Genomic DNA, 27,801 nt, shown 5'->3' with positions numbered 1-27,801 from the left:
CCTGCCTAGCTGATTACAAGCATAGGAACGAATCCCACTCTGGAGATGGTCAACCCGGAAGCTGGTGAACGCTGTTGGTTTTGGACTCTGCTCCCTGGTGCGTCCTACGAATGAGGCACGGGGTTTGGGAAGCAGGTGTGCAATGAACAGCCAAGGTCCAAGGCAAACCTGAGAGCCATTTGTAGATACGGAGGGAGTGGCGGCTGGCTCTAGGCACCACCGAGGTAGCAGTGATGTCCCTGGCTTAATCCACAGAGTTGAGCCTTTAAAAATTTGTACGGTGGGTTTTTTTTTTGGTTAATTTTTATTTAAAAACAAAAGTCCTACAAGTCACGCTGTGTTACAAGTGACCAGACACCCAGTGTCTGGGCCTGAGTTAGGGCACAGCCATGGGGGAAGGGGAGCGAGGCAGAGAGGCGCTGGCTGGCTGGGTCCCTGGAGCTCAGTCTTTCTTCTTGGAGTTGTTAGCCGGGCTCTTTCGCCACAGACGCAGCATGTCCCTGTAGAGGTTGCGTTGCAGGACAGTGTTGGCACACAGGACAGCTCCTACCAGCGCTCCCATGAAGCCACACAAGCATACGTCCTGCCCTAGGAGACAATGGCACGCCGTCACAGCCGCTTTCCCAGGCACCGCTCAGAGGGGGCCCCCAAGAACGCACCGCCTGGGGTTGCGCTGAACCCAGTGGGGCTGGCGGAGAGCCTGGCAATCCGCCATTCCTGCAGGGGGTTACCCTGACAGCCTGGCGCTACAGCCAATCCTGGGTCCTGCCTGACCACCCACCAACCTGCCCTCTGCCTGTCCCCAAATCACTCCCACCTTATCTGCCCCTGCCGAGCAGCCCTTTGCTTCAGCCTTCATTGCTGCCGTATCCAACCCGCTGCGCCCTTCGCCTTCCCCGAGCTACTGGCATTTCCCTCCTGGTGCACGGCTGAGCCAGCTTCTCTCCTGGCAGGTGCTTGTCAGCATTCCTCCCTGCTGGGCACAGCTCCCCATGAACCTAGGGCAGCTCTCCGGGCAGCCCGTTAGCCGCTGGGAGCTGGGCACCTGCTATTTGTGCCTTTGGACTGTTCCCCGCCTCCTCTTCTAGCTCCTTAACTGAGGTATCAGGGAACATGGGGCCTCATGACCCCCGCTAGCCACCTCCTCCAACACTGAGCTGCTCGGACTCACGGTGGGGACACCTACTCGCCAGAGGGAGACGCTAACGTGCCGGGTGGGCAGAAGGCAAGGTCCAGGCCCACTGCTCCTAGCAGATGCTAAGGGGCAGGGTGCCCGGATTTCTACCCGGGTGCTGTCCTGTATCTCCTCTGGTTATTAGGTGCCGTTAGCTGGAAGGAAAGACTGAGCCTCCAGTGCCCCCTGCTGCTGCAAGGGGAGCGGGTCTTCTCTACTTGTGCCCCTGTCTCCATTGGGGGCCATCCTCCCCTTGACTAACACCAGGCTCTGCTGCTCGGAGCTCCAGCAGCAGGAAACGGAGGGGTCTTGATGGTTCCCCTGCTGCCCGCGCGGCTCTGAAGGGCCTTGCTGGGGTTGCTCTGTGGCTTTGGCAAAGCTCTGAGCAGCAGCACGGGAGCCGCCTGCCAGCTGGCTCAGTAAGACAGCGCCATGGTGGCCACGCTCAGTCCCCTTTTCACTTGCTATGGTTCTTGCCAGAGATTTTGGGCTGCTTGTTTCCCCACTTCCTTCCCCCTCCCCCCGGCAGTAACCTCAGCGCTGCTCTTTCCTTACCCCAGCCCACCTTGCCTAAGACCGTCTGCTCCGACTTGCTTGCCTTCCCCAGAGTCTCAGGTCTTGGAGCCAGTCTCTCACTAGCCCTTGTGACATCCCTCCTTTCTCAGAGAAATCCTGGTCTGTTATGTTCTCACCATCGCATCCTTCAGGGTTTTCCGCTAGCGGACTTTAACCCCTTCATTCCTGGTTGGTTTTAAAAATTCAGGAAAAAGGAAGGGGTATTGGCAGTACTTCCCGGGGCGCGGAGGTGTCAGCTACATGGGGTACAGGGTGAGCTGCTAAGAGCCACTGGGGAAGCCTCTGGATAATTGAAATTCAATTTCCATCCCTTCTCTATGCTGCATTGTCCAGTTCTCTCTCCCTAGCCCTGAAGACGCTTTGAACATCACCCTCTGCTAGGTAAGGCGTTCCCCGGATAGAAAGTCAGCCCGGCAGGTTGGCTGTGGGAGACGGAGGCGAAAATACAGCCATGCTCAGGGAAACTGAGTCAGGAGTGGGGCGATCCAGCCGAGACCCCCTCGGTGTAGCGTACCTGTCAGGTAGAGGTTTGGCACACAGGTCTGAGGGCGTAACATGGCTGTAGCTTCAGCCTGCAGGCGGGAGATGCTATGGGCAGCTCCATACAGCTCTCCTTTGGGGGAAGCTATGTAGTGCTGGTTGGTGAGTGGAGACCCGGACGATACGCATTCGATCTGTTGAGGAGAAAGGCATTAAGGGAGCCCCCCAAGACCTGTGTGCAGGACACAGTAACTGAGTTGGGCCCGTGCAGATAAGGGGGCTGCTGGAGCTCCGCAGAAAGCTGAAAAGCCTCTTCTGCCCAAGAAAGCGCGTTTCCTGGGGTTGCTGCTGCAGCAGCCAGAGGGAATGATCTAATCAGCCACTTCCCGTCCCTACTGATTTGATTCTCCCCCAGTTTCTCCTTGGGGACTTGGTTTTCTCCTAAGTTTTGGATGGTGCCAGGATATTCGTTGCTGCTTCCGTTGCACCTTGTAGGGCACGTCCTGGGTGTCTTAGCACCTGCGTTTCTGCTTTGGGAAGAGTTGTTGTAGCAGCTATAGAAATGGCCGGGAGCGGGAGGGGGGAACAAAGAGGACAGCAATGCAAAACCCTACCCCACCAAGCCTGGAAAGGCCAGGTAAAGCTATAAACCCATATATATGCTGCCCGTTCTCCTAGCCGTTCAGCTTTAGTCAGTCACCATCACCAATGTCTGTCTCCTGGGGAGGGCCATGCAGAAAAAATGCGGAGACCTAGTGGATAATACACCAGAAATCAACATGTCCACACAGCTAAGGGCACATTGGCAGTTGGGCCTCACTGCTATCTAACTAAAACTGTTTCTACACCAAAGCAACCGTGCACAACAGACAGAGTTCGCAATGCATAGCATACGCAAGCTGTGGCATGCAGGGGATCACCTCGCCAAAGCTTTTCCTTTGGTGCAATTATTGCTTTCCAAGAGTGCAAAACTCCCTGAAAAGGCCAAAATCTCCCAATATAAATACACTGCAAAACGGGTCTGTGTTGTGATAACCCCTAGGAATCAGTCATGGGCCAAGACCCCATTGTGCTAGGTGCTGTACAAACAGAGCCAAAAGACAGTCCCTGCCTCAAAGAGCTCCCACTCTTAATAAATAAAAATATGTTTTGAAAGAAGGTCAATGGGCCACACATCTGGGAAAAAAAAAAAAAAAGAAGTGGTAGCATATTTTAGTTCCCAGTATTACAGACTTGTGTTGTAACAGGTGACTGTTCCTAACGGGGAAAGAATGCTGAAATCCACTACCACAGTGGGGCATACAGCTAATACCCCAGGGATACTGACCTCAGACACTGGGCAGAGCAAAGGCTATGTGGGGTGACCTTGGCAGCTGCGGTGGAATAGGACTGAACAGCTATGGGAATGGACAGTGTATGTAGATTTTGGCTGTCGCACTGTTCCCTGCTTTGAGGGGTGGAGTTCTATGTTGCTGGCCTGGGCTTGCAAAGAGCCTCTATGCTCCAATACAGAAACTGTGATTTTTATCCCCACATCAGTACAGGTGGCTGGCTGGTCAGCCTCTTGCCACTCAGACCTGAAGAGGTCCCTGCACTGCCCACTCCCTGCGTCAAGGGAACTAGGGGGTTGACTCCCTGCAAGAGATTTCCCTGATCTGCCACCTCCCCACTGCATTGTGTGTGGAAGTCAGGCTGGTGGCTCACCCAGGTCATACCCAGAGGTTCCTGAGTCCAACATGGTCCTTCCCTGTATAACAGACTCTTAAGCCATGTTATCCACAAGAGAACACTGCTGAGCAACGGTGATTGTGTTATAAATAAAGGTTTCCTTACCTTATCCTCTATGTGAGGGTAGAGTTTCAAAACAGTCTTCAGAATGGACTCTACAATAGTGTTTTTCAGGCTCTCGTATACTGCTCCCCTCTTCTGGACCGTCTCATCTTTCCATTCCTCAAACCATTCATACTTTGCAAACGCCAAGATGCACAGAGTCGACTTGCCTAGAATGACAGAGCGCTAGGTGTTTATTGCATTGTCACCACTGGAGGACAACTGTAGCTATGGCAGGTGGTAGCTTCTGCTGTCAGGTGCCATGTGTCCCCACTCACTCCTAACAGACAGTTCTCCCTCTGTCCAGTTCCACCAGTGCCTATGTCCTGCTTCTTTGGCTTCCCGTGTTTCAGCTCCTTGGCTTCATTATGGCCTCTGCTTTTACCCACCCATCTTGGGTGTCATCTGTAGGTATCCAGAAAACGTCAAGTGAGTCTTCTTGGTGCACCATCTGTGCCTGCTTGAACCAACGACACTCGCTCAGCTCGGTGTCTCCAAGACAGAGGAGCTCCTCTTGGCCAGCATGAGCACCCCACCCTCAGAGGCAAGGCTCTTTCCAATCTCTCGTTTGCCTCCACTGCCTGGGAGCTTAACTTCCAAAGTCTTCTTAGGAATTTATTAATTCCCACAGCAGAACAGACCACCAGCGCGATGCCCTGTCTTGAGCAATGGCCCATTCTAAATGCTTCTCGGGTAGGCGCAATGAAATGCGGTGTGTAGCACTTATGTGGCAGAAGTAAGACTGCTGGGGTAAGCGGCTAGGGTTTTGCATTTAACCTCCATAATTCCAGCCCACCCAGGTAGTGATTAGTTCTAACTCCATGGGGATTTGACTCTGCTGTTGCAGGTTAATTTCCAGTTAAACCTCCAAGGGGTTAGCAATAGAGGGCAACGCAGTGCCGAACCATCTCTTCTCGTGTCCCCTTGCTCTCTACATGAGCAGAAAGTTCTAAAACGTCAGCTTCTGATGGAGAAAACTAGCTTCCCCTCCCTCCCGCCCATGGAAGACAGTTAATTTATTCCGCATTTGAAGAACTAGAAAGTGGCTGAAAAGACTGTTGTCTCAAACGTCCGAGAAAAATCCCTCCTTGTGGCCAGCACGCTGAAAACAAGGGCTAGAAATAGACTTCCCACCCCCACCCCATTGCAGAGTTGTTCCGGCCATGGTACAGAGACCACCCTTACCTGGGTATCTCTCCTGCCAGGTGGGGTCCTTGGATGACGGAGATGTAACAAAGAGCATAGGAATGTTCTCTGCAGCTTCTTCTCTTGAGGCAGTAAGGAGGCAATTCATGCTGCAGAGAGACAGAGAAGCCTTTCCATGAGCTCTGGCTTACGATCAACCAGGTCAGTACATGTGCACGAGGAAACAGGCAGGCAGCACCATGCTGCTGCAAACACCTCCCCCCGGCTCTGGAATCTCCACAGCGACCATGCGGGCACCACTTCTCTGGGGTGGTTTATGCCACACCAGAGCAGTCCCCAATGTGCTTGGGGCACCAGCAAATGGCTGCTCTCCTGCTGTTTAATTCACATCTTCCTCCTCTATAGCAAAAATGGGGCCTAAAACCATCTTGTCGTGCCCTGTCTCAGGCTGATCGTCATTTGGAGGCCTCACCAGGTATGCAAGGCGGAGAGTTTTGTTCCATGCCAGCTGGGTAATCCCTCTTTATCAGCCATGAGCAACTAACGCTATGGGATTTTCTCTCGCTGGTATTTATCCAATTGTTTTATCAGCTTCCTTTGCTGTGCTGTACAAAATCCAAAGACAGACAGCATCCCCTCAATGCCTGAATCAGCAACTGCACAGAAGAAACCTGTGAGTGGCTTATATTTATAAGCCTTGGGTGTTCTACTGGACACTTTCCTCCTAAACATTGATCTGTTGAGCTCCTGGTTATATCTGGCAACTGGTTTCCTGAATCTACCTTCTCATCCTTGCTCCTGCTGGTCAGAGAGAGCGGCCTCTGGTTTGGAAGATATGGGAACCTCTGCAGGCTGGAGGTTCTTTTTGAGTCCTCAAGACCATACCTTGCCTCGCCTCATCTGTGATGGTGCCACGCAAATTACTACTATTTATTATTTGCATTACTGTAACATCTGGGGCATTGTGCTTGGGCCTGTATATACTCACATAAGAGAGAGTCTCTATCCTGCTAACTAGACAAGACAAATGACGGGTTATCTCCATTTTGCAGGTTAGGAAATGAGGTACAGAGCAATAAATTACCCAGGGAGCCTCTGGTAGAGCAGGGAACTGAATGTGCTGTGTGATGCCAACTGGCCAGCACCCAGATTGTGACCTCCTTGCATGAACAGACATTTCACTGTCAATGCTGCTGGGGTCACGCTTAAGGTTGCGTGTGGCAGGATGAGTTGGGTGAAGCTGGGTGCCTGTCGTGCTCCCCTGTAGCACAGGTCAGACTAGGTGACCAGGGTGGTCCTTTGTGCCGGCATGAGGCAAACGTCTCCACCTTCCAATGTGTGTGACGCCCCTCCTGCTGTAACCTTCCCTGGAGGGGTGCTGCTGTCATTTCCCTGCAAGTCACCCCACATCTGAACTTAGCCAGGTGATAAATTAGGGGACCTGGGCACTTCTCCAACTTGGACATTATTGGAAACTCTACTGGGCCCCTCTGAAGAGATTCACGTCTTCTGAACTGGAGACAGGCTCCTGGGCAAGAACCCAACTGTTTGCTCTGAATTCTGTCCATCACGCTTCACCCTGAAGTTGAGATGGACAATTTTACGGCTGGGGACTGGGCGGACTTTGTCGCTTGCTCCAGCAGAACACGTAGGTGGGTAACAATATTGTGGCACTAGCCAGGGCTTGCATAGGTACCATCCTGCTTGTCAAATATAAAGTAAATCGGATGCCAACTGGGGAAGAGCATGCTGAGCCGCAGAAGCAAAGCTTCTCCTTACGCTTCATCCAGGTTGTGATGCGAGTAGATGAAGTAGTTTGTGGCTTCCAGTCCCAGCTCTTCCTTTGAGCCTTTGAGTCCGATGAAGACACTGAACCCTGATAGGCCGTGATCCACCATGCGAAGCTGAGCCTGAATATCTGCACACGGGGGCAGCAAACAGAAGATTAATCTCCCATCCCCCATGGCTGCATCATGGAGAAGTGGTAGCTTCTCCCTAATTAAGACTGAGCCCAGCTTCCATGCCCAATTTAAATCCTGCCCTTTTCCTCCATACATTTGGCTTTTCAAATGGGATTGGCCTCAGATTTCCCAGATTTACACTAGAGGCAAAGGAGAAGATTTCTGCCAAGTTTGAAGAATCTGGTCCAACTATTTGAGTTACAGAAGAGTAACAGAGACCCTAAATTTGAAATTTTGATTAATTTAATATTTGGCTCCCATTAGCTCACCATGTTACTGTCACTTCAAATTTTCCATGTACTTAAATCTCCTTGAAACCTCAAGTACCAGAAGACCTAGTTCAAATTTTTGCACAAAAGTTTTGTCAATAGAAAAATAACTCCCCCACACAAAACCAAAAGACTTGGCAAAATTGTGGATCATGCTTTTAAAATCAGTGTTTTTATCAAAATGCATTGAAGTCATTTTCAAAGTTTTTCGTGTACTGACAACCTGTTCTTTAGTGTAAAACAAATGCAGTTTTTGGTCAACAGAGTTGTGATAATTCTATAACTGGTTTTGATAAAAATATGATGAAAACAATCAATTAAAAAAAAGGAAAGTGGGTGATTTCGAACTCTGCAAAACAGAAACAACTTCAAACATTTTTTTTCCACAAAATCATTTGGAATGGAAACAGTTTTGCATCCTTAACTATAGGACTTGCTATCAAGCAACCCCCCTCTAATACCATGTGTTGAATATGGTCCAGTATTAGTGGGGAACTGATCTGGGAGGAGATTAGTACAACAAGGATTTTTAGTATGTTAGATCTCAGGAGCTGCCCGTTGTTAAGTGCAGTGGTGTTGTGGAAAAGCTTATGGTGTTTTACCAGGTGAAGTTCGTATCTCCGCTGGCAATAGCCGCTCATAGGTGTTAAATATTCCAGCGTCAGAAATCACAATAGGAGCAAAGACGTTCACGAGATCTTGGCCTTTCTGCACGCTAACACCTGAAAGGAAAAGGTGAGATGAAAAAAAAATTAATAATCCACCCCTAGACCACTTTTCTCTGCACTGGCCGGGGGCAGAAGCCCTTTACTCTCATGGGGCTGGAGTGACAGACACAAACGGTGTGTGATCAGGTCAGGTGCAGGAAGGAGGCTGGATCGAGTATGGGGCAGGGACTTACCACAGGAGCATTTGGACATGGGGGCAAAAACATAAATAACCGGGGAGAGCATTTATAGGCTTTTTGATGGCACTTCTAGCATTTCCAGGCGCTCACAGGTTGGGAAGTATTAGATCCATTCTCTAGATGCCAAGATACTGCCGTGGTGGATGCTATAGAAAACCCTTAGGCCACAGATGAGGCCAGAGATTAATGGGAGGTTTTGCATCTGTGAAAACAGGGCTGACCTTGGCTTCCTTGCCACTGATGGGAGACAAGGGGAGCTGGCATCTGGGAGGGGAATTGGGTTTTGTGGATGGTTGTCAGAAAAGGGCCTTAGCTGGAGTTGTCAGGGGAGGTGCTCAGGGCCCAGCTGCATCTCCATGGGGTCCCAACTCCTTTTTGCCTGTGCTGGGGTGCAGACAGAATCTGGCACACTCCAGATTCCTGTCTCAGGGTAACCGAGACTCCACTCTCCGTCCAATAAGGTGCCGCTCACTTGCTTAGCCGTGCAGGTTGCTGTGAACACCCTGCCCTGCTCTCTGCAATAGTTCCCCATTCTCCATAGGTTCGTAAACCCCCGTCATCGCCACAATGAGCTGAGCGCCAGCTAGCAGTGCATTAGGCGACGTATCTCTCACATGCAGTTCGATGCCTTCGCTAGGAATATTGAACATATTCCTTCAATAGAGTCCTGCGCAGGGTCTGAGATGCCATATCAGGATCTAGATAACTTGGTGGCCTGCATGGGCCCAGCGTACAGGCAGCTGGGGCCAGAGCTCCTTGGAATTAGGCAGGGGGCAGTGCCAGGGGAGGGGAGGGTGAGATGGTGGCCAGCTGGCTGACTGCACGGAAAGCAGAACAAAGCCCCAGTCTCTCTACTTTGCCTGCAATGCGCTGGCTCATCTCCAGCAGCTGGCCAGCCCTTCTAGTGCTCCTTGGCTCCTCTGCAGGGCAAGCTCCTCTGCACGCATCCTCACACACACACACACGCTCTGTACTCTGCAGTTTGGGATCTGTGCAGAGGGTACCTTGTTCCTCTTTGATATAGGGGCTGACGTGAGCTTGAAGGGAGAGGCTTGACCCAGCCTCACTCACCACAGGCTTTGCCTTCTGCATTCACCAAAATGCTCTGCACCACCGCCTTGGTTAGAACAGCCCCGCCAGCCTGCTCAATCACTGGGATGGTGTGGAAGGCGATTTCACTGGGGCCACCTCGGGGATACCATGCCCCTTCCATATAGTGATTCACAAGAACTGCATGTAGGGAGAAGCTGGCGCTGGCTGGAACCACTCCTGGAAGACAGAGCAAAGAAGAGGGATTGTTCCCATACAGAACTTTTCATTGCTGCGTTTCTTCCTCAGGCAGCCTAACCGAGAAGAGAGCTGTATTAAGCTGTGGAACGGTCTCCCATCATTGGAGCCGCTGAAACTAGACAATGCATTTGAGAACACAGTGTACGGAGCAATGCTGCAATGAATAAATGACTAACAGCTCTTTTCCTGCTATGGTTTGAAGACTAAGAGAGACCATCACACTAATTTGGAGATGACACCAACTCTATCTACATCTCCTCGGACCCAATCTCAGATGCACACTGGAGGAGGAGGAGGAGGAGGAGGAGGAGGGAAGTCTTGGGTTAAAGATTATGCTGAGGTTACGGGCAGTGGAAGGTGCAGAGTCAGGAAGTGTATGCAGCTCCCAGGGGAGATGTTCCTTTTGCTTAAGAGGGGTAGTCTGTTTTGGTGACAGTTAGCTGAAGGAAGCTGAGACAAACCAAGAGGTACACAGAGGGTGGACGGGGATGGAAGAGGGGGTGAAAGGTGTGGCCAGTTAACACTGGCAGGGTAAACCTGCTAAGAGTAGAGATAATAGGTCTAAAAGTTAGACAGAGAAGAGCAGAGGGCCAAGAACTGCGGCACTCCAGAGAATAGGGGGCCAGACAAAGGAACAGTCTCTATCATAAAGTGAGCAGTTTGATCAGTCAGAGCACAGCCACCATAAGACAGTTCATGTTTTCAAGTTTTTCTCCCCAACTGGGGGGCCAGAATTTTTTTTTTAAGTGAAAACTAGGCTTAAGATGTTTACAGTTACCTAATAACCTGACTCCAGGAGCTGGGGCTTTAAGACCACCACCAGATATCACAAGATTCTGGATAACAGTGCAAGACTTGGCAATGCTGTCCTTTACTAGTTGTAACTAATACACAATTCAACCTTTATAGACAAATCTGGAGAAATGAGATGGAGTCCTAGGACTAACTTTGTCTGGAACTTAAAGCCAGACAAATTCAAATGAGAGAGAAGGTACAAATTTGTAACAGTGAGGGTGATTAGTCAGTGGAACAGATTTCCTAGGGAAGTGCTGGCTTCTCCATCTCTAAGTCTTCAGATCAAGACTGGAAGCTTTTCTGGCAAATATTCTTAGCTAGTCGAGTTATGGGGCTCAAGACAGGAGTAACTGGGTGAAATTCTATGGTCTGTGATATGCAGGTCATCAGACAAGATGATCACAATGCTCTTAATTTTTTTCATAGTTTTTTTTAAAATCTATAAATCTCTGACTAAAGGGTGCCAGTGTCTGAGAGCAGCGTGGCATACTAAGCCGGAAGTTTTAATAATTTCTACAGCGCCTCTGGTAGTAGCAATCTATGCACACACATGGCAGCTGGGTCTGCTTCTCTTTCTGCTGGGCTGGATCATCCAGACTCATGCCTGGAGAGCACCGACTTTGCAGGCAGCTGAGGATGGCAACTTGCACCACTCGGACTGACAGTTGGCTTTCTCCTGACTTTTATTCTGCAGTCATCTGGAAATTTGCATGCTAGCAAATTTTTTGTCTGACCCAGCCCAGCAAATGCCTGCGTGTGAGTCACCCCAACCATTAACTTGTATATTGCTGTCATCGTCTCTTCTCCAACCCCGGCTGGGTTTTTTTAAAAATAGGGTTTCAGGTGGTTTTTACTCTCCACTGATCTTCTTTTCCCACTCAGTGGGTCCTGATTCTGTTTAATGGAGTTGAAAGCGAACATGACCTTTTAGTAGTTGATAACGCACCCTGACGTGTACATAGCACCTTTCATCCGAAAATCCCCGTGTACTTGGTAGATCTGAAAAACCTATTACAAACTCTATGGTAGACACATGTTTTAAAATGCTGCACTAAAAGAGCATGATTTAGGTTGCAAAGTCAAGCCCTGCAACGTTAGGAAATGCCAGCTTTACAGTTGCCCATCCCACCTTAATTCTGCCCCCTTGCATGTCTCTCCTGCGCACTGAATGAGGCAGGGATCCTGGGGGAAACACATGGTATTTCATCCTGTAATTAAAGACAGTCTCATATATTGTATGCACCAGGATCAGAGTAAAGGTTGCTGGGCAACCTCAGGTTGATCATTTTTTGAGTGCTTGACTTTGCAAACAATATAACATCACTTTGACGCAGGTTTTTATATGTGATTTCCTAGGTTTCTTTGGGGGGGCAGGAAAAACATAAAAACAAATTCTGGTATGTACAACTCTGACAACCCCTGAATCATCAGGAGAGTTTGAACCCTGAACCTTTAACACTGCGGCACGGACGGCTTCCACTCAACCTGCGGGACTAGCTACGTTCACGGACGGCTGGAGAAGGCTGTTATTCCAGACAAGAGGATGGTCTGATGGGGCCAGAAGCTGGAGCTGGGGAGTGGTTGTGGGGAGTCCAGCGTCCCTTCCCCTGGTGTTGGGAGCAAGTTCCTGCCCCATGTGAGGCACCCAGAGGCAGGATGGGACACTGAAGACAAGTTCCATGTGTGTGGTTGAAGGGGGAGCCAAGCCAGGGTCTCCCGCCCCAGCTGTTCTGGTAGCTTCCAGACGTTCCCAGTGCAACATGTGGGAGGGCAGGGGCCCACCCCTTTAGGATGTTCATGTTTGATTATTTTGGCAGGCTGCCCACTTTACCTTGGGAGCACACGTGACAGAAGGGAAATGGTGGTATTCAGTAGTTTAACCTGAATGGAGTTTCATCAGACAAAGAAAAGGCACTTCTCTAACCTGAGGGCTTTCCCTGATGAATTTCAGAGGCCTGCTGTAGACGGCAGAGATGTCAGAGCTTCTTAGAAAGAGGTTACAAAAGTCTTTTATACTGGAAAGTGTTAGGCAGCCTAACTATAAAGCTCACTACTACTTCCCCAAACAAGCCAACTGTTCTACCCACCTAAATGCAGCCATCTCTGGGGTTAGCAGCTCAAAGCAAAAACAGGAGTTCAGAGCAGGATGTGAAGAAAATTGTGCCCGATGGAAACTGCAAGGAAAACTCAGGGCTGCAGAAAGTAAAGGTCAGAACTGGACTCTGACCAGCACCCCGGAGCTAAAACATGGACTTCTGCGAAAGGGGACAAGGAATGGACAAGGTTTCCCATGCACCACAGGGCAGTCCAGGCAGGATATTTTCGGAGAAGAGGGTTTATACCAGAAAACTGGTCTGTCTGCTAAAAACAAGTCACCTACCATAAGTGGGAAAGATATAGCTAAATACCGCTCTGAGCTCTTCGTTTGTGGTGAGTTCACTGACCACGTCTGTCAAGCTTCGGGACGTCATCTTAAAGAAAGGGGAGAACCATGCCAGCAGGCCGGTGCGGCTCAGGAACTTGACCAGGGGCACAGGCACCATTTTCAGAACAGTCATGTGTGTAGTTCCTTGAGCAACTCTCTGAAAGGGGAAAAAGCAACAGCTGTGAAGTATCACAGATGGCTTCGGGGACTGGGCTGGAGCAGAAGTTCCGTGAAGTTTTGCCATTGCAAGGCAAAGGGCCAGAGAACTTGGCTGGATAGAGGGAGACATTGATCACACAGCAGCTCCCAGAGCTGCCCACAAGCTGCCTTCTTGCCAGTCACTTGATAAAGTACCAAAAGGCCAGCTCAGTCTCCCACTCTGGCTCAAGAATGTTAGTTACCCAGCAGCTCTGACATGCAGGACACCCCAGGGATCTCTGATAACACCTTGGCCCAGGGGTCATTTCCTCCGACAGGACGCGCTTGCCCTTAGGCAACCCCGGTAGCCGTACCACCTTGAGGACAGTCGTCATCTTACACCCAAAAATTCAATCCTTTTTAAATCACAGCATCCCAGTGGGAAGAGCTGGACACTCGTGTATCCCTGTGTTTGAAGTGCAGGGTGTTGTTCTAGCTGGATGACCACTAAACTCGGAGAGGAGGAGTTAACATCATAAAGACAAAGCCAGTGTTACCTTTACAAGTCTCACAAATTTCTCAATAGCCACGGCTTCATCTGGAAACTGTCTCTTTAGCCCTTCGACATACTCCTTCTTCCCGCTGTACAAGCGATACATTTTGCTGTTTCCAGGCTCCCCCAGAACTACTGCATCAAAGACAGATGGCATCTTGGACCACTGCAGCTGCCCTTCCGTGAGCTGGTCCACAAGGAAACGCATCAGGGACCTCTCCCCTATCTGCCCTATGTAATGAATACCTGGAAGGCAACGGCGAGTGGTTACACAAGAAAGCCACAGCCCAGAGATTAGATTGCAATGGGATGTGGCTATGTGACATGCTAGATACAGTAGAACCTCAGAGTTATGAACACCTCAAGAATAGAAGTTGTTTGGAACTCTGAAATGTTCGTAACGCTGCACAAAACATTCTGGTGGTGCTTTTAAAAAGTTTACAATTGAACATTGACTTAATACAGTTTTGAAACTTTACTATGTAGAAGAAAAATCTTTTTTAAAATTTTCCCTTTTAGTTTTTAGTAGTTTCCATTTATTACAGTACTGTACTGTATTTGCTTTTTTATTTTTTTTGGTTCTTGCTGCCTGATTGTGTACTTCTGATTCCCAATGAAGTGTGTGGTTGACCAGTCAGTTCGTAACTCTGAGGTTCTACCGCACATGCAAAAGGCTAGAGGGGCATTTTAACAAATACATTTGTGACAGGAAAGGCTGCAACAGGACACACTCCACCCAGTCAAATCCTCAAAAGCATGGAAATAAGAAGGTAAGGGTAAGATTTCCAGCATTCCTTGTCCCACACCTCCTATGGCTCTGTTGATAAACACTCCATGAGGCTTTCACTTCCACCTCTAACGCCTACTGAAAAGCAGCGTATACCCCACCTTCATCCTGCTTGCTTTCACACAGAACCTGAAGGGTGACCCCATACTCATGTATCTCAACAAATCAACACATCTGACAACCTCACAGTCTGTACCTTTGGAAAATTATTCTGCTTTCATATTGCTGAGGTCACTGTTAAAACTGTAAGTCTAGTGTGTCTTTAAAAAAAGAGCCAGTTGAATCAAATCTAGGAACACAACTTGATTAAGGGTAGGGTTGCCAGGTGTCTGCCTGGTCAAAAAGGGACCCTGGCGGCTCTGGTCAGCATGGCTGACTGGACTGTTAAAAGTCCAGTTGGTGCAGGGCTGGTAGACTCCCTACCTGGCTCCGCACGGTTCCCTGCAAGCTGCGATGTGTCCTGTGGCTCCTAGATGGAGGGACGGCCACGGGGCCTCCGTGCACTGCCCCTTCCCCCGGCTCTGCAGCTCCCATTTGCCAGGAACTGCAGCCAATGGGAGCTGCAGGGCTGGCACCTGCGGGTGGAGGCAGTGCGTAGAGCCGCCTGACCGCGCCTCCACCTAGGAACAGAGTGATATGTCGCTGCTTGCGGGGAGCTGCCTGAGATGAGCACCACACGGAGCCTGCACCCCTCACCCCCTCCCACACCCCAACCCCCTGCCCCATCCCTGAACCCCCTCCCGCACCCAAACCCCCTCCCAGAGTCCGCACCCTCACCCCCTCCCACACCCTGAGCCCCCTCCTGCACCCTCACCCCCTCCCATGCCCTGAGCCCCCCCCTCCTGCACCCAAACTCACTCCCGGAGCCCACACCCCAACCCCTGCCCCAGCCCCGAGCCCCTTCCCACACCCAAACTCCCTCCTGGAGCCCGCACCCTCTCCGTGCCCCAACTCCCTGCCCCAGCTCAGAGCCCCCTCCTGCACCCCAAACCCCTTATCCCCGGCCCCACCCCAGAGCCCTCACCCCCAGGCCTCAACCTCCTGCACCAGCCTAGATCCCCCTCCCACACCCTGAACCCCTCATTTCTGACCCCATCCCGGAGCCTGTACCCCCTCCCGCACCCCAACCCCCTGCCTCAGCCCGGAGGCCCCTTCCACACTCCGAACCCCTCGGCCCTACCCGCCAGCCCAGAGCCTCCTACTGCACCCTCATCCCCAGCCCCACCCCAGAGCCCTCATCCACAGCCAAAGCCCTCTTCCCCCCCTGCACCCCAACCCCCTGACCCAGCCCAGTGAGTGAGGGTGGGGGGATAGAGTGAGTGGGGGCAGGGTCTCAGGGAAGGGGTGGGACCTTGGGGAAGGGGCAGGGCAGGGGTGTTCGGTTTTGTGCGATTAGAAAGTTGGCAACCCTAATTAAGGGCTGGGCTGGATTCTCCATCACTGCCAATTTTAAAATCAAGATTGGACATTTTCCTAAAAATATTTCAAACCGGAGTTGTTTTGGGGAAATTCTCTGGCCTGTGCGATACAGGAAGTCAGTCTAGATGATCACAGTGGTTCCCTTCTGGCCTTAGAATCTGAATCTACAATTGTGTGGTTATTGTATAGCATCACTGCAAGACAGAGTTAAGTTGGTTGAGTGACTTAGCTGTGCATTTCGTACCCTAATATGTCTGGTTTCTTTTAAGTTTAACCTTACCTGTGAATTCCCTGGGTTTGAAAGGCTAGCTTTGGAAAGAAATGCAAGATCTCTAATGGTTTTTATCTCTAAGGGTATGTCTACACTACGAAATTAGGTCGAATTTATAGAAGTCGGTTTTTTTGAAATCGGTTTTATATATTCGAGTGTGTGTGTCCCCACAGAAAATGCTCTAAGTGCATTAAGTGCATTAACTCGGCGGAGCGCTTCCACAGTACCGAGGCAAGCGTCGACTTCTGGAGCGTTGCACTGTGGGTAGCTATCCCACAGTTCCCGCAGTCTCCGCTGCCCATTGGAATTCTGGGTTGATATCCCAATGCCTGATGGGGCTAAAACATTGTCGCGGGTGGTTCTGGGTTCATATCGTCAGGACCCCGTTCCCACCCTCCCTCCCCCCGTGAAAGCAAGGGCAGACAATCATTTCGCGCCTTTTTTGTCTGCTGCCAGCCAAAGATGTAAAGGATAGATGGAGTGGGTCAGAACAAGAAATAGACCAGATTTGTTTTGTACTCATTTTCCTCCTCCCCTGTCTAGATCACACTGCAGTCAGTCACAGAGAAGGCGCAGCGAGGTTAATCTAGCCATGTATCAATCAGAGGCCAGGCTAACCTCCTTGTTCCAATAACAACGATAACTTTGGTGCACCATTTCTTATTGGAACCCTCCGTGCAGTCCTGCCTGAAATACTCCTTGATGTACAGGCACACCCTTTGTTGATTTTAGCTCCCTGAAGCCAACCCTGTAAGCCGTGTCGTCAGTCGCCCCTCCCTCCGTCAGAGCAACGGCAGACAATCGTTCCGCGCCTTCTTTCTGTGCGGACGCCATACCAAGGCAAGCATGGAGGCCGCTGAGCTCATTTTGGCAATTAGGAGCACATCAACCACCACACGCATTATCCAGCAGTATATGCAGCACCAGAACATGGCAACGCGATACCGGGCGAGGAGGCGACGTCAGCGCGGTCCCGTGAGTGATCAGGACATGGACACAGATTTCTCTGAAAGCATGGGCCCTGCCAATGCATGCATCATGGTGCTAATGGGGCAGGTTCATGCTGTGGAACGCCGATTCTGGGCTCGGGAAACAAGCACAGACTGGTGGGACCGCATAGTGTTGCAGGTCTGGGATGATTCCCAGTGGCTGCGAAACTTTCGCATGCGTAAGGGCACTTTCATGGAACTTTGTGACTTGCTTTCCCCTGCCCTGAAGCGCATGAATACCAGGATGAGAGCAGCCCTCACAGTTGAGAAGCGAGTGGCAATAGCCCTGTGGAAGCTTGCAACGCCAGACAGCTACCGGTCAGTTGGGAATCAATTTGGAGTGGGCAAATCTACTGTGGGGGCTGCTGTGATGCAAGTAGCTCACGCAATCAAAGATCTGCTGATATCAAGGGTAGTGACCCTGGGAAATGTGCAGGTCATAGTGGATGGCTTTGCTGCAATGGGATTCCCTAACTGTGGTGGGGCTATAGACGGAACCCATATCCCTATCTTGGCACCGGAGCACCAAGCCGCCGAGTACATAAACCGCAAGGGGTACTTTTCGATAGTGCTGCAAGCTCTGGTGGATCACAAGGGACGTTTCACCAACATCAACGTGGGATGGCCGGGAAAGGTGCATGACGCTCGCATCTTCAGGAACTCTGGTCTGTTTCAAAAGCTGCAGGAAGGGACTTTCTTCCCAGACCAGAAAATAACTGTTGGGGATGTTGAAATGCCTATATGTATCCTTGGGGACCCAGCCTACCCCTTAATGCCATGGCTCATGAAGCCGTACACAGGCAGCCTGGACAGTGGTCAGGAGCTGTTCAACTACAGGCTGAGCAAGTGCAGAATGGTGGTAGAATGTGCATTTGGACGTTTAAAGGCGCGCTGGCGCAGTTTACTGACTCGGTTAGACCTCAGTGAAACCAATACCTACTGTTATTACTGCTTGCTGTGTGCTCCACAATATCTGTGAGAGTAAGGGGGAGACGTTTATGGCGGGGTGGGAGATTGAGGCAAATCGCCTGGCTGCTGGTTACACGCAGCCAGACACCAGGGCGGTTAGAAGAGCTCAGGAGGGCGCGGTACGCATCAGAGAAGCTTTGAAAACCAGTTTCATGACTGGCCAGGCTACAGTGTGAAAGTTCTGTTTGTTTCTCCTTGATGAAACCCCCCGCCCCTTGGTTCACTCTACTTCCCTGTAAGCTAACCACCCTCCCCTCCTCCCTTTAATCACCACTTGCAGAGGCAATAAAGTCATTGCTGCTTCACAGTCATGCATTCGTTATTCATTCATCACACAAATAGGGAGATGACTACCAAGGTATCCCAGGAGGGGTGGTGGAGGAGGGAAGGAAAATGCCACACAGCACTTTAAGCACAGCACTTTAAAAGTTTACAACTTTAAAATTTATTGAATGACAGCCTTCTTTTTTTTGGGCAATCCTCTGTTGTGGAGTGGCTGGTTGGCCGGAGGCCCCCCCACCGCGTTCTTGGGCGTCTGGGTGTGGAGGCTATGGAACTTGGGGAGGAGGGCGGTTGGTTACAGAGGGGCAGCAGTGGCAGTCTGTGCTCCAGCTGCCTTTGCTGCAGCTCAACCATACACTGGAGCATTCTTGTTTGGTCCTGCAGCAGCCTCAGCATTGAATCCTGCCTCCTCTCATCACGCTGCCGCCACATTTGAGCTTCAGCCCTGTCTTCAGCCCGCCACTTACTCTCTTCAGCCCGCCACTTACTCTCTTCAGCCCGCCACTTACTCTCTTCAGCCCGCCACCTCTCCTCCCGGTCATTTTGTGCTTTCCTGCACTCTGACATTATTTGCCTCCACGCATTCGTCTGTGCTCTGTCAGTGTGGGAGGACAGCATTAGCTCGGAGAACATTTCATCTCGAGTGCGTTTTTTTTTCTTTCTAAGCTTCACTAGCCTCTGGGAAGGAGAAGATCCTGTGATCATTGAAACACATCCAGCTGGTGGAGAAAAAAAAAGGGACAGCGGTATTTAAAAAGACACATTTTATAAAACAGTCGCTACACTCTTTCAGGGTAAACCTTGCTGTTAACATTACATACATAGCACATGTGCTTTCGTTACAAGGTCGCATTTTGCCTCCTCCCACCGCGTGACTACCCCCTCAACCTTCCCCGCTCCCTGTGGCTAACAGCGGGGAACATTTCTGTTCAGCCACAGGCAAACAGCCCAGCAGGAATGGGCTATACTGAGTGTCCCTGAAGAAAAGCACCCTATTTCAACCAGGTGACCATGAATTATATCTCACTCTCCTGAGGATAACACAGAGAGAGAAAGAACGGATTTTGGTTGAATGCCAGCAAACATACACTGCAATGCTTTGTTCTACAGTGATTCCCGAGTATGTGTTACTGGCCTGGAGTGATAAAGTGTCCTACCATGAAGGACGAAATAAGGCTGCCCTCCCCAGAAACCTTTTGCAAAGGCTTTAGGACTACATCTAGGAGAACCGCAAATGCCAGGGCAAAGTAATCCTTTCACATGCTTGCTTTTAAACCATGTATAGCATTTTAAAAGGTACACTCACCAGAGGTCCCTTCTCCGCCTGCTGGGTCCAGGAGGCAGCCTTGGGTGGGTTCGGGGGGTACTGGCTCCAGGTCTAGGGTGAGAAACAGTTCCTGGCTGTCGGGAAAACCGGTTTCTCCGCTTGCTTGCTGTGAGCTATCTACAACCTCCTCCTCCTCCTCCTCATCTTCTTCGTCCCCAAAACCTGCTTCCGTATTGCCTCCATCTCCATTGAAGGAGTCAAACAACACGGCTGGGGTAGTGGTGGCTGAACCCCCTAAAATGGCATGCAGCTCATCATAGAAGCGGCATGTTTGGGGCTCTGACCCAGAGTGGCTGTTCGCCTCTCTGGTTTTCTGGTAGGCTTGCCTCAGCTCCTTCAGTTTCACGCGGCACTGCTTCGGGTCCCTGTTATGGCCTCTGTCCTTCATGCCCTGGGAGATTTTGACAAAGGTTTTGGCATTTCGAAAACTGGAACGGAGTTCTGATAGCACGGATTCCTCTCCCCAAACAGCGATCAGATCCCGTACCTCCCGTTCGGTCCATGCTGGAGCTCTTTTGCGATTCTGGGACTCCATCATGGTCACCTGTGCTGATGAGCTCTGCATGGTCACATGCAGCTTGCCACGCTGGCCAAACAGGAAATGAGATTCAAAAGTTCGCGGTTCTTTTCCTGTCTACCTGGCCAGTGCATCTGAGTTGAGAGTGCTGTCCAGAGCGGTCAGAATGGAGCACTCTGGGATAGCTCCCGGAGGCCAATACCATCGAATTGTGTCCACAGTACCCCAAATTCGAGCTGGGAACGTCGATTTAAGCGCTAATCCACTTGTCAGGGGTGGAGTAAGGAAATCGATTTTAAGAGCCCTTTAAGTCGAAATAAAGGGCTTCACTGTGTGGACGGGTGCAGGTTTAAATCGATTTAACGTTGCTAAATTCGACCTAAAGTCCTAGTGTAGACCAGGGCTGAGTGACTTATATGTACTCTCAACCTTAATTCCAATTAACTATGTTTTTATCCGGGAATTAAAATTATCTTAGTCACCAACATTACTGTGACTAAGAGAGGTAGAGACATTCCCTGCTGGGTATTGTTTCTGGCACTTCCTTCATGTCTCAGAATTCTGTTTACTCCTATGAAAACAAGCCAGTATCTGAAGGGCAGTCAATCAATTATCTAGCTTACAGTGGGGAAAAGGAAGAGCAGCAAAATCCATACTCAGAGCATTCAGGCTTCTCAAAATCCAGATCTAAGATTATGTTAAAAGCAATGCTTACATAATAATCACGTGTCAAACACTTGCATTTTCACAACTAATATGAAGACCTTACAGGGATTTTAACAATACTCTTACTACATCTGAGATTAGAGGGGAAAAAGTTAAATTTGAATGTCAAATCAAGCATCAATATCTGTCTATTTTAAAAAAGGCAGGCATATTATAAAAATTTACCTTAACTGCAGGTGTTCATATCTTAAAATCTTTCTTACGTTATATAATTAGGCCTCGAAGACTAGTTTTCAGGATACGTACAAAATATATAGCGTTTATACAGGTGAACATATATTGTTTAAACAGTTCAAACTATTTCCTAAATTCTTGCTAAAATGTGTGTTTAAGAAGACCTGCTACATACCATAAATATTTATAGTTAGAGGCCCCAATCTAATTTTCATTTTAAATCAGTGGGAACCTTATAGGAAAGGGTATTACTAGAGATGTGGAGGAGGACTTGTGGCACCTTAGAGACTAACCAATTTATTTGAGCATGAGCTTTCGTGAGCCACAGCTCACTTCATCGGTTACATGCAGTGGAAAATACAGTGGGGAGATTTTATATACACAGAGAACATGAAACAATGGGTGTTACCGTAATAGTTCACCTTACCTGATCACTCTCGTTACAGTGTGAATGGTAACACCCATTGTTTCATGTTCTCTGTGTATATAAAAATCTCCCCACTGTATTTTCCACGGCATGCATCCGATGAAGTGAGCTGTGGCTCACGAAAGCTCATGCTCAAATAAATTGGTTAGTCTCTAAGGGGCCACAAGTCCTCCTGTTCTTTTTGCAGATATAGACTAACACGGCTGCGACTCTGAAAGTAGAGATGTGTTATTTGCAATTCCTTTTAAGCGCACACCAATTAGTTCCACAAGGAAAAAAAATATAATGGTAAGAGGACCTTTTAGACGGCAAATGTTAGCACCTAAAAAGGAAGGAAATGCCATGATCAAGACTGCAGAGCTGATCATCCCTGCTGGGCACCTTCTTATGCCACTGACGTCTGTACCAACTGGGTGTTCGAGGCCCCCAGATCAGATTTATACACTTGCTCTACGCAGGTGTAAATGACACACCAGGTATAAGGCAGTGGATTCAGATCTTGCCCCTACTCCATGTGTGTATTCATTACAGTTCAGTCTTTTTAAGAACATGAACTTGTTCTCAAATAAAACAATAGGAGACAAGCTTTTCTACAACCGCAGCCAGAGGTGTGACTGCAGCATGTGTTGTACTAAGAGCAGAGAAGGAGCCTGAGGGAGGCAGCTAGTCTTACAGCTATCTGGGGTATATCTTCAGTCACACCCCCCCGGCTGCAGTGCAGACTCACCCTTAGACACACACGCAACTTCTTAGAATACGGTTTCATTCTTGAATCCTTAGACCTGGTGCCAGATTCTCAGCAGCACCCAATGAGCAATGGGTGCAGCTGAAGACTGGACTGCAACAGAGCCATTTGTATCTCCTCGCTCGGAGGATGGGATTCGGCCCCAGCCCTAACCCTGTCCGCAGCATCTTTTTAAGGAGCATGAGGGCTACTCTGAGCTTTGCTAGTTACCAGTGACCCCCGGGAGCCATTCAGGATCTGCCGATTGCCAGAACATTTGGAAAGCACGTACTACGCATTTCTTCTCAGCCCACCAGCGCTGCCTTGCTCAGGGATTGCAATGCAGGGGGCTGGGATAATCAAGCACGAAGCTAGCTTGCTGTGCGAGCGTAAGCTCTCTGCTGCCACAAATAAATAGACAGGGTGTTACTGCAGGGAATGAAAACGTTGGCCTCCTTTAGGGGTGAGATGGGAAAACCGAAGGAGTGTTTGAGCTACTTTGCTTGTGCTTAGGGGTCGCTTAAAACCTAAAATCACCAATACAACACAGCTCATACTCAAAGAACTGGGTTTATCCAGTAAGCACTGCAAAAACATTGACAAGACCTACTCAATTCATGCTCCCCGGCTTGTATCTAAGGGCTGGTCTACCCAGAGCAGTCCTGGGGACTACAGGGATATGATTTCTAAAGGGCACTAACATGTGCATTAATTAATTGGTCTGTGTAGAGCCTGCTGGTGCCCACTGGTTGAAAGAGCACGACGTTAAAGTGCACTAGGGAACATCACAAAGAGATTACTCATTACCATCAGACATGCCGAACCCGTGAAAAAAATGCAGAAATTGGGCTTGTTTTTGGCTTAATTGGCTTGGGAGTTGCTTGTTGGCTAGTTTTTGGCTTGTAGCTTGTTGCTTCTTTTTGTTGATCAGCTCCCGGCAAGCAGGGGCAAGGGGGGAGGGGAGAGAGTCGGGGTGCACAGCGGGCCCACCACAGTCCCAGACTGCATGCCGGGGGGATCTAGTCACATAGAGAGTTGGGGTTCTTAGGGATTGGCTGGTTTTGGCCTTGTTTTGAAATGGGATTTGTTTGATTTTTGGCTTATTGTGAAAGTCAGAGTGCTTATTTACCGTGTGAAAGTCGGCAACTGTGATTACAATATATACGCGTTACTCATTATAGTATATACCAGCTGTGGCCAAACTTACTGACCCTCTGAGCTGCATACAATAATGTGCAGGAGGTCAGACTAGATGATCATAATGGTTCCTTCTGACCTTAATATCTATGAATCTGTGAATCCTCAGAAGTTCGAGAGCTGGGTGTGCCCCAAGCCCCAGCAGGCGTCTGAAGCCTGAAGCTCTCCCCCCCACTCTCCTAGTAGGCGGAGAATGGAGGTGGGGACCCCCCCCGAGACGCACTTTAACTGTAAAAGAGCCACATGGGGCTTGCGACCTGTGGTTTGGCCACCCCGGTACATACAAAGAGAAAACCTTGAAACCCCCTGAGTTTTGGACATCCACGCAGAACTCAAAAATTGCTACAAATAAACCCTGAAAAACAGAAGCCTACCGATGCTGCTGTCTGCTCCTCCCCCTGGACTAATGGGGTGAGGGGTGGGACAGGAGAGAGTAAGCAGCATTCTGGAAAGGGGTGCCACAAAAGTATTTAGGTGTCTAACTCCAGAGGATCTGGGCTGGAAGTCCTTGAGGATCTGGACTGAAGTAATGTATTCCTACCCTACCCCCCCGCACCACAAGCAAGAGTAAAAGAGGGGGTGAATTGTGCCCCAAAGCACAATCCCTTCCCAGAGCTCCTCCTCGAGGCAGGACAGCGACAGGCCACCTGTCAACCCAGCTCAATCTAGTCCTTAGGGAACATTTTACAAGCTCAGCAAACAATCTGCTCCCTGTGCTCAGGGGGTGATTTTTCAAAGGTGTGTAATCCAGGCAACATAAACCCGTTTGCCTTCTGAGTCCAGCTACACGCTACTGTGTGGGGAGGGCTAGCTTCACGCCGACTTCGCCTTTCGCCCCTCCGCCAATGCGGTTGCTGGGAGACTCGGAAGAGTCAAGAATGGTTTTATAACTGGGAAGCCAGTTGTTGGCTCCTCCTCTGGCTCAGAGCCGGCTGAGCGGCTGCCCTGCCCATCACCAGACTTCTCCAACTTTACATAAGCCACCTTTGACCAACAAAATGTCAAGCGTTTCAAATAGCTCTGGGCACACTGCAGGGGAAATCCTACAACCTATTTGTGAATAGTCCGGGAATCTCCTTTTTCGTCTATTAAAAAAACCTTCCAAAATGCCGCCGTGCTGTTTCTGCCTCCTCCCATCAGCATTTGTAAATATTAGTTTGCTTGAAAAGTAACAATAAGAACACCCATAGTGTTTCTGTAGCACCTTCGACAGGTTGGCCTCAGCTATTCAATATCCCTTATGTGGCAAAAAGAATGCAGGATTACTTATCCCATGCGCTTACGCACAAGCCAATGCTAGTCTGGGGCCAGTGAGGTGGGTGTTAAAAATCATAGACTACTTATTAGCAGGGCAGGTTTACACCTGAGAGTGAGTAGGAGGGAGCCAGGGAATCGTATGCACGGAACTCACTTCTGGATGCATGGGCCAAGGGGCATACGGTGACTTTAACAGAAGTTGAAGTTTACAGTCCAGCCCCTGGAAACTCTGCAAGGCAGGAACTCCAAGGAACACAGGGCCCTCCGCCGGGGCCCATTTCTCAATGGGTGCCATCTGATTTCCCTCTTGGCTGGTTTCTGGGCAGACTCACCTACATCAAACTCAAAGCCGTTCTTGCTGAAGGTGTGGCAGCAGCCGCCCGCCTTTCCATGCTGTTCCAGAACCACCACTCGCTTCCCAGCTTTGGAGAGGAGCACGGCTGCGGCCAGCCCCCCGATGCCACTTCCGATCACAACAGCATCCAGGTTCTCGGGGACCTTGGCAGCCGAGAAAGCTGAAGAAGAAGGAGAAAGTTGTCATCAACACGTGGCTACCTCCAACAACTGGGTCAGTAACTCTCCTGCTGTCTTCCCCTGCTCATTCCTAGGACCACACCAAATTGGGCCATTGTTTACCTTGTAAAGGATTTGCGTGTTAGATGCGGGCCCATTAGCATTCCCTGGCTGCTATACAAATAGAACAGGAACTGCTGTTCTTTCCAAACCTGCTGGAACTGGGAAGTGCAAGACGGGTCACAAGGAAGCTGCTTCTCAGGATGGAGGCCCGGGTCCGACACTCTCCAGTTTTGGGGAGGGGCATTCTTGTAACAGAGGTGTGAGACTCTTGGCAAAAGAGCAAAGAGCTGGTTTCCGTATTCATTGTGTAAAGTGCAAGACTGTAAGATAGTTTTGGGATGGTCCTGGCTAAGCTGGCAAGATCAAACCGATTATAAAAGGTGGGGCACTATCATGTATCCTGGCAGCAGATTACCCTCCCGAGAGTGGGGCTACTAAAGAAGCTCAGGTTCATCACCCGCCAGTAGGGTCATTACAAATTGCCCCTGGAAAAACCAAGGGTGACACCAGGCTTTCACAGCCAGGCTCAGGATCAACATTTCTCCTGCTTCACCAGTTCAGTTTCACAGATAGAATCAGAGCTAGAAGAGCATCCAGATCATCCTCGGTCCTTGCCAAAGGGCTTATCATCTAAATACACTCTCCAGTCAAGCTGTAAACATCCCATACAATAGGATTGTCCGATTGGTCCAATAAAATTGGTCCCCCACCTTGTCTCACATTTCCCCTGGACAGACCCTTTCCCGGAGGACCAGATCTCTCTCTTCTCAGCTTTACCTTTATACTCCTACCACCTTCATACCACACAGTAAATAATTTCTCCAGCTCCTTGGTATTTATACCTTTCATCTACACAAATAACCAGTGGCAGAAGTAGGCTGTTATCTTCCATGTGGAGCAGCCTGCTGAGGGAGACCTGATACACTTTGTCAGCGGGTTACACAGCAGGGGAATGTTGAGTATTAGGATTTCCTGGCTCTGGGAGCAGTGTGCTCTAGTAGTTGGTTAGTGCACAACCAAGCACATAGCTTGGCACAGTCCTTCTGAAAGGCAGCGTGGCAAAGTGGGGGAGACTTGGGTCTGTTATATTAGAGATGAGGGTTCTATCGCAGTTGTCTGACGTGAGGTTGCATAACCTCTGTTATCTTATCTGTAAGATGGATCAATGATAGTTACTGCCCCTAAAGTAGTGGTCTGAGGTCTTGGTTAGGAAGAAATATTAACAGCAGCCCAGGGGAAGAGAACTCATGGTGTCTTGGGTTGCAGCTCAGGGCGCTTCTCCTAGGAAATCTCCTAGGCTATGGGGTATTTTGCAATGGAATCTGACTCCCTTGACATTTTTTTTGGATGTGGGCACACATGACTAAGTGCCAAATGCCACACGTGATGCTTGGAAGATCTGATGAAAGATAACAGACAAGCTTGGGGGCAGGGTCTCTTCCTTCCCCATGATGTGGAGAGAGCAGTACAATTTCCAGAGGTGAAAATAGACACTGTTAATGTTCATGCAAGATTCTGTTCCTAGTTCTGGTGCATTCCCCCCAGAGATGGAACATGCCCCTTAGTGCTTTAAGAAAAGAAGCTGTCCCAGAGGCAAAAGTGGAAGTGGGTAGGTGGGTAGGGAGAACCAAGGAGCAGAGTTATAGCCTACCCTCCACAAACAGAACGCTTCGTTCCAGACTTTGGAACATGAGTGAAACATATGCGGATGATTGAACTGCACACCAGCCCAGTGATTTGGCATTACCTAACAGGGTGTGGGTATTACCTGGGGGCAATGAGGGTCGGTTATACAAACCACCGCATGGAATCATAGAGGTTTATCTCTGAGTCACAGCTCTTTGACTGTGTAGAGAAAGGGGAGGGAGTGCACTTAACTTGAGGAATAGCAGCCTTGATTTCAGGCAAATTACCCAATCAAGGGATGAATTAGGCCAGCAGAAAGGGGTAGGGTGCTTTCACCACAGGGAGAGAAAAGGCTGGAGGGTGCATACAAGTACTCCTGGCTATTGGGGAGGGGGGCATGGGCACGGGCACTGGCAGGTGTTGGTGGGTATGGGTATATGGCACTGACTTTCAGATATTGATGGATGTGGAGGGGTGCAAGTGGGCAGGCACTAGTGAGTATAGGGAGGAAGCGTGTGTGTGTGTGGACAAAGGTGACAGGGAGGTGGAGAAGGAGATCTGGAAAGCGGCTAATGAGAGAACAGCTGTGCAGAAAGAAAGAAAGAAAGCAGCTCCCAGTTCCAATCTTTCTTGGCTTGCCTCTGCCCAGACAACCTGCCGGGGTAAGGGGCCGTTTTCCCTCTATGCACTCCCCATCACGCCCACCCCCTTCCAGCTGTGGCTGGAGCAGGTGCTGCCAGCAAAAGCACTTTCAGGTACCTTGTTTGATAACCTTTTTCCGAACATCCTTGTCAGTCACCAGGGGGGCAGGTGGCCTCCTGCAGTCAGCAGAGAAAGGGTTGGGGGAGCTGCTGCCCCTGAGGAGCCTCCTGAGCACTGCGAGAAGCAGGAGGGCGAGCAGGACCCAGTACAGCCACATAACTGCTGTGATTTCTCTCCGAGGAATGCCCCTGAAAGCTGGGCAGCCCTTTGAAAGGGCACCTGCCCCT

The 27,801-nt window shown here is 49.9% G+C and overlaps 3 protein-coding genes across 5 annotated transcripts in view; 1 reads left to right on the top strand and 2 right to left on the bottom strand.

Annotated features, from left to right (window-relative positions):
* The window catches only part of ELMOD3 (ELMO domain containing 3), a 72,895-nt gene that overhangs the window by 11,939 nt on the left and 33,155 nt on the right, over positions 1-27,801 (top strand). The gene's annotated exons all lie outside the window — the stretch shown is intronic.
* On the bottom strand, positions 266-27,801 carry RETSAT (retinol saturase). The gene is made up of 11 exons (XM_073325435.1): positions 27,572-27,801; positions 24,943-25,125; positions 13,549-13,790; positions 12,809-13,010; positions 9,415-9,612; positions 8,039-8,158; positions 6,986-7,124; positions 5,246-5,355; positions 4,064-4,230; positions 2,265-2,424; positions 266-588 (listed from the first exon to the last, which is right to left on the bottom strand). The coding sequence occupies exons 1-11, from the start codon at positions 27,729-27,731 to the stop codon at positions 443-445; spliced, it is 1,827 nt and encodes a 608-aa protein (XP_073181536.1). The 5' UTR covers positions 27,732-27,801; the 3' UTR covers positions 266-442.
* Positions 18,314-24,926, bottom strand: LOC140903710 (uncharacterized). Of its 2 annotated transcripts, XM_073325437.1 has the most exons (3): positions 24,765-24,926; positions 19,568-19,979; positions 18,314-18,980 (listed from the first exon to the last, which is right to left on the bottom strand). In XM_073325437.1, exons 1-3 carry the CDS (start codon positions 24,903-24,905, stop codon positions 18,418-18,420), a joined length of 1,116 nt encoding a protein of 371 aa, XP_073181538.1. In that variant the 5' UTR covers positions 24,906-24,926; the 3' UTR covers positions 18,314-18,417. The 2 variants fall into 2 exon arrangements, with proteins under 2 accessions (XP_073181538.1, XP_073181537.1); XM_073325436.1 differs by lacking the exon at positions 24,765-24,926 and having other exon boundaries at positions 19,568-21,296.

This window comes from Lepidochelys kempii, chromosome 26 (assembly GCF_965140265.1).
Source record: "Lepidochelys kempii isolate rLepKem1 chromosome 26, rLepKem1.hap2, whole genome shotgun sequence".
In the NCBI taxonomy this organism is placed as follows: Eukaryota; Metazoa; Chordata; order Testudines; family Cheloniidae; genus Lepidochelys; species Lepidochelys kempii.
This window is presented reverse-complemented; position numbering and strand designations above follow the sequence as displayed.

Excerpts from the sequence above, each read along its gene's own strand:
- LOC140903710 (XM_073325436.1), bottom strand. The coding sequence starts at position 20,153 with ATGCAGAGCTCATCAGCACAGGTGACCATGATGGAGTCCCAGAATCGC. Across the intron at positions 18,981-19,567 it reads AGGCGGAGAAGGGACCTCTG|CTGGATGTGTTTCAATGATC; the intron begins GTGAGTGTACCT and ends TTTCTCCACCAG.
- RETSAT (XM_073325435.1), bottom strand. The coding sequence starts at position 27,731 with ATGTGGCTGTACTGGGTCCTGCTCGCCCTCCTGCTTCTCGCAGTGCTC. Across the intron at positions 13,011-13,548 it reads AATTTGTGAGACTTGTAAAG|AGAGTTGCTCAAGGAACTAC; the intron begins GTAACACTGGCT and ends TTCCCCTTTCAG. Across the intron at positions 8,159-9,414 it reads TGCAGAAGGCAAAGCCTGTG|GTGTTAGCGTGCAGAAAGGC; the intron begins GTGAGTGAGGCT and ends TTTTCCTTTCAG.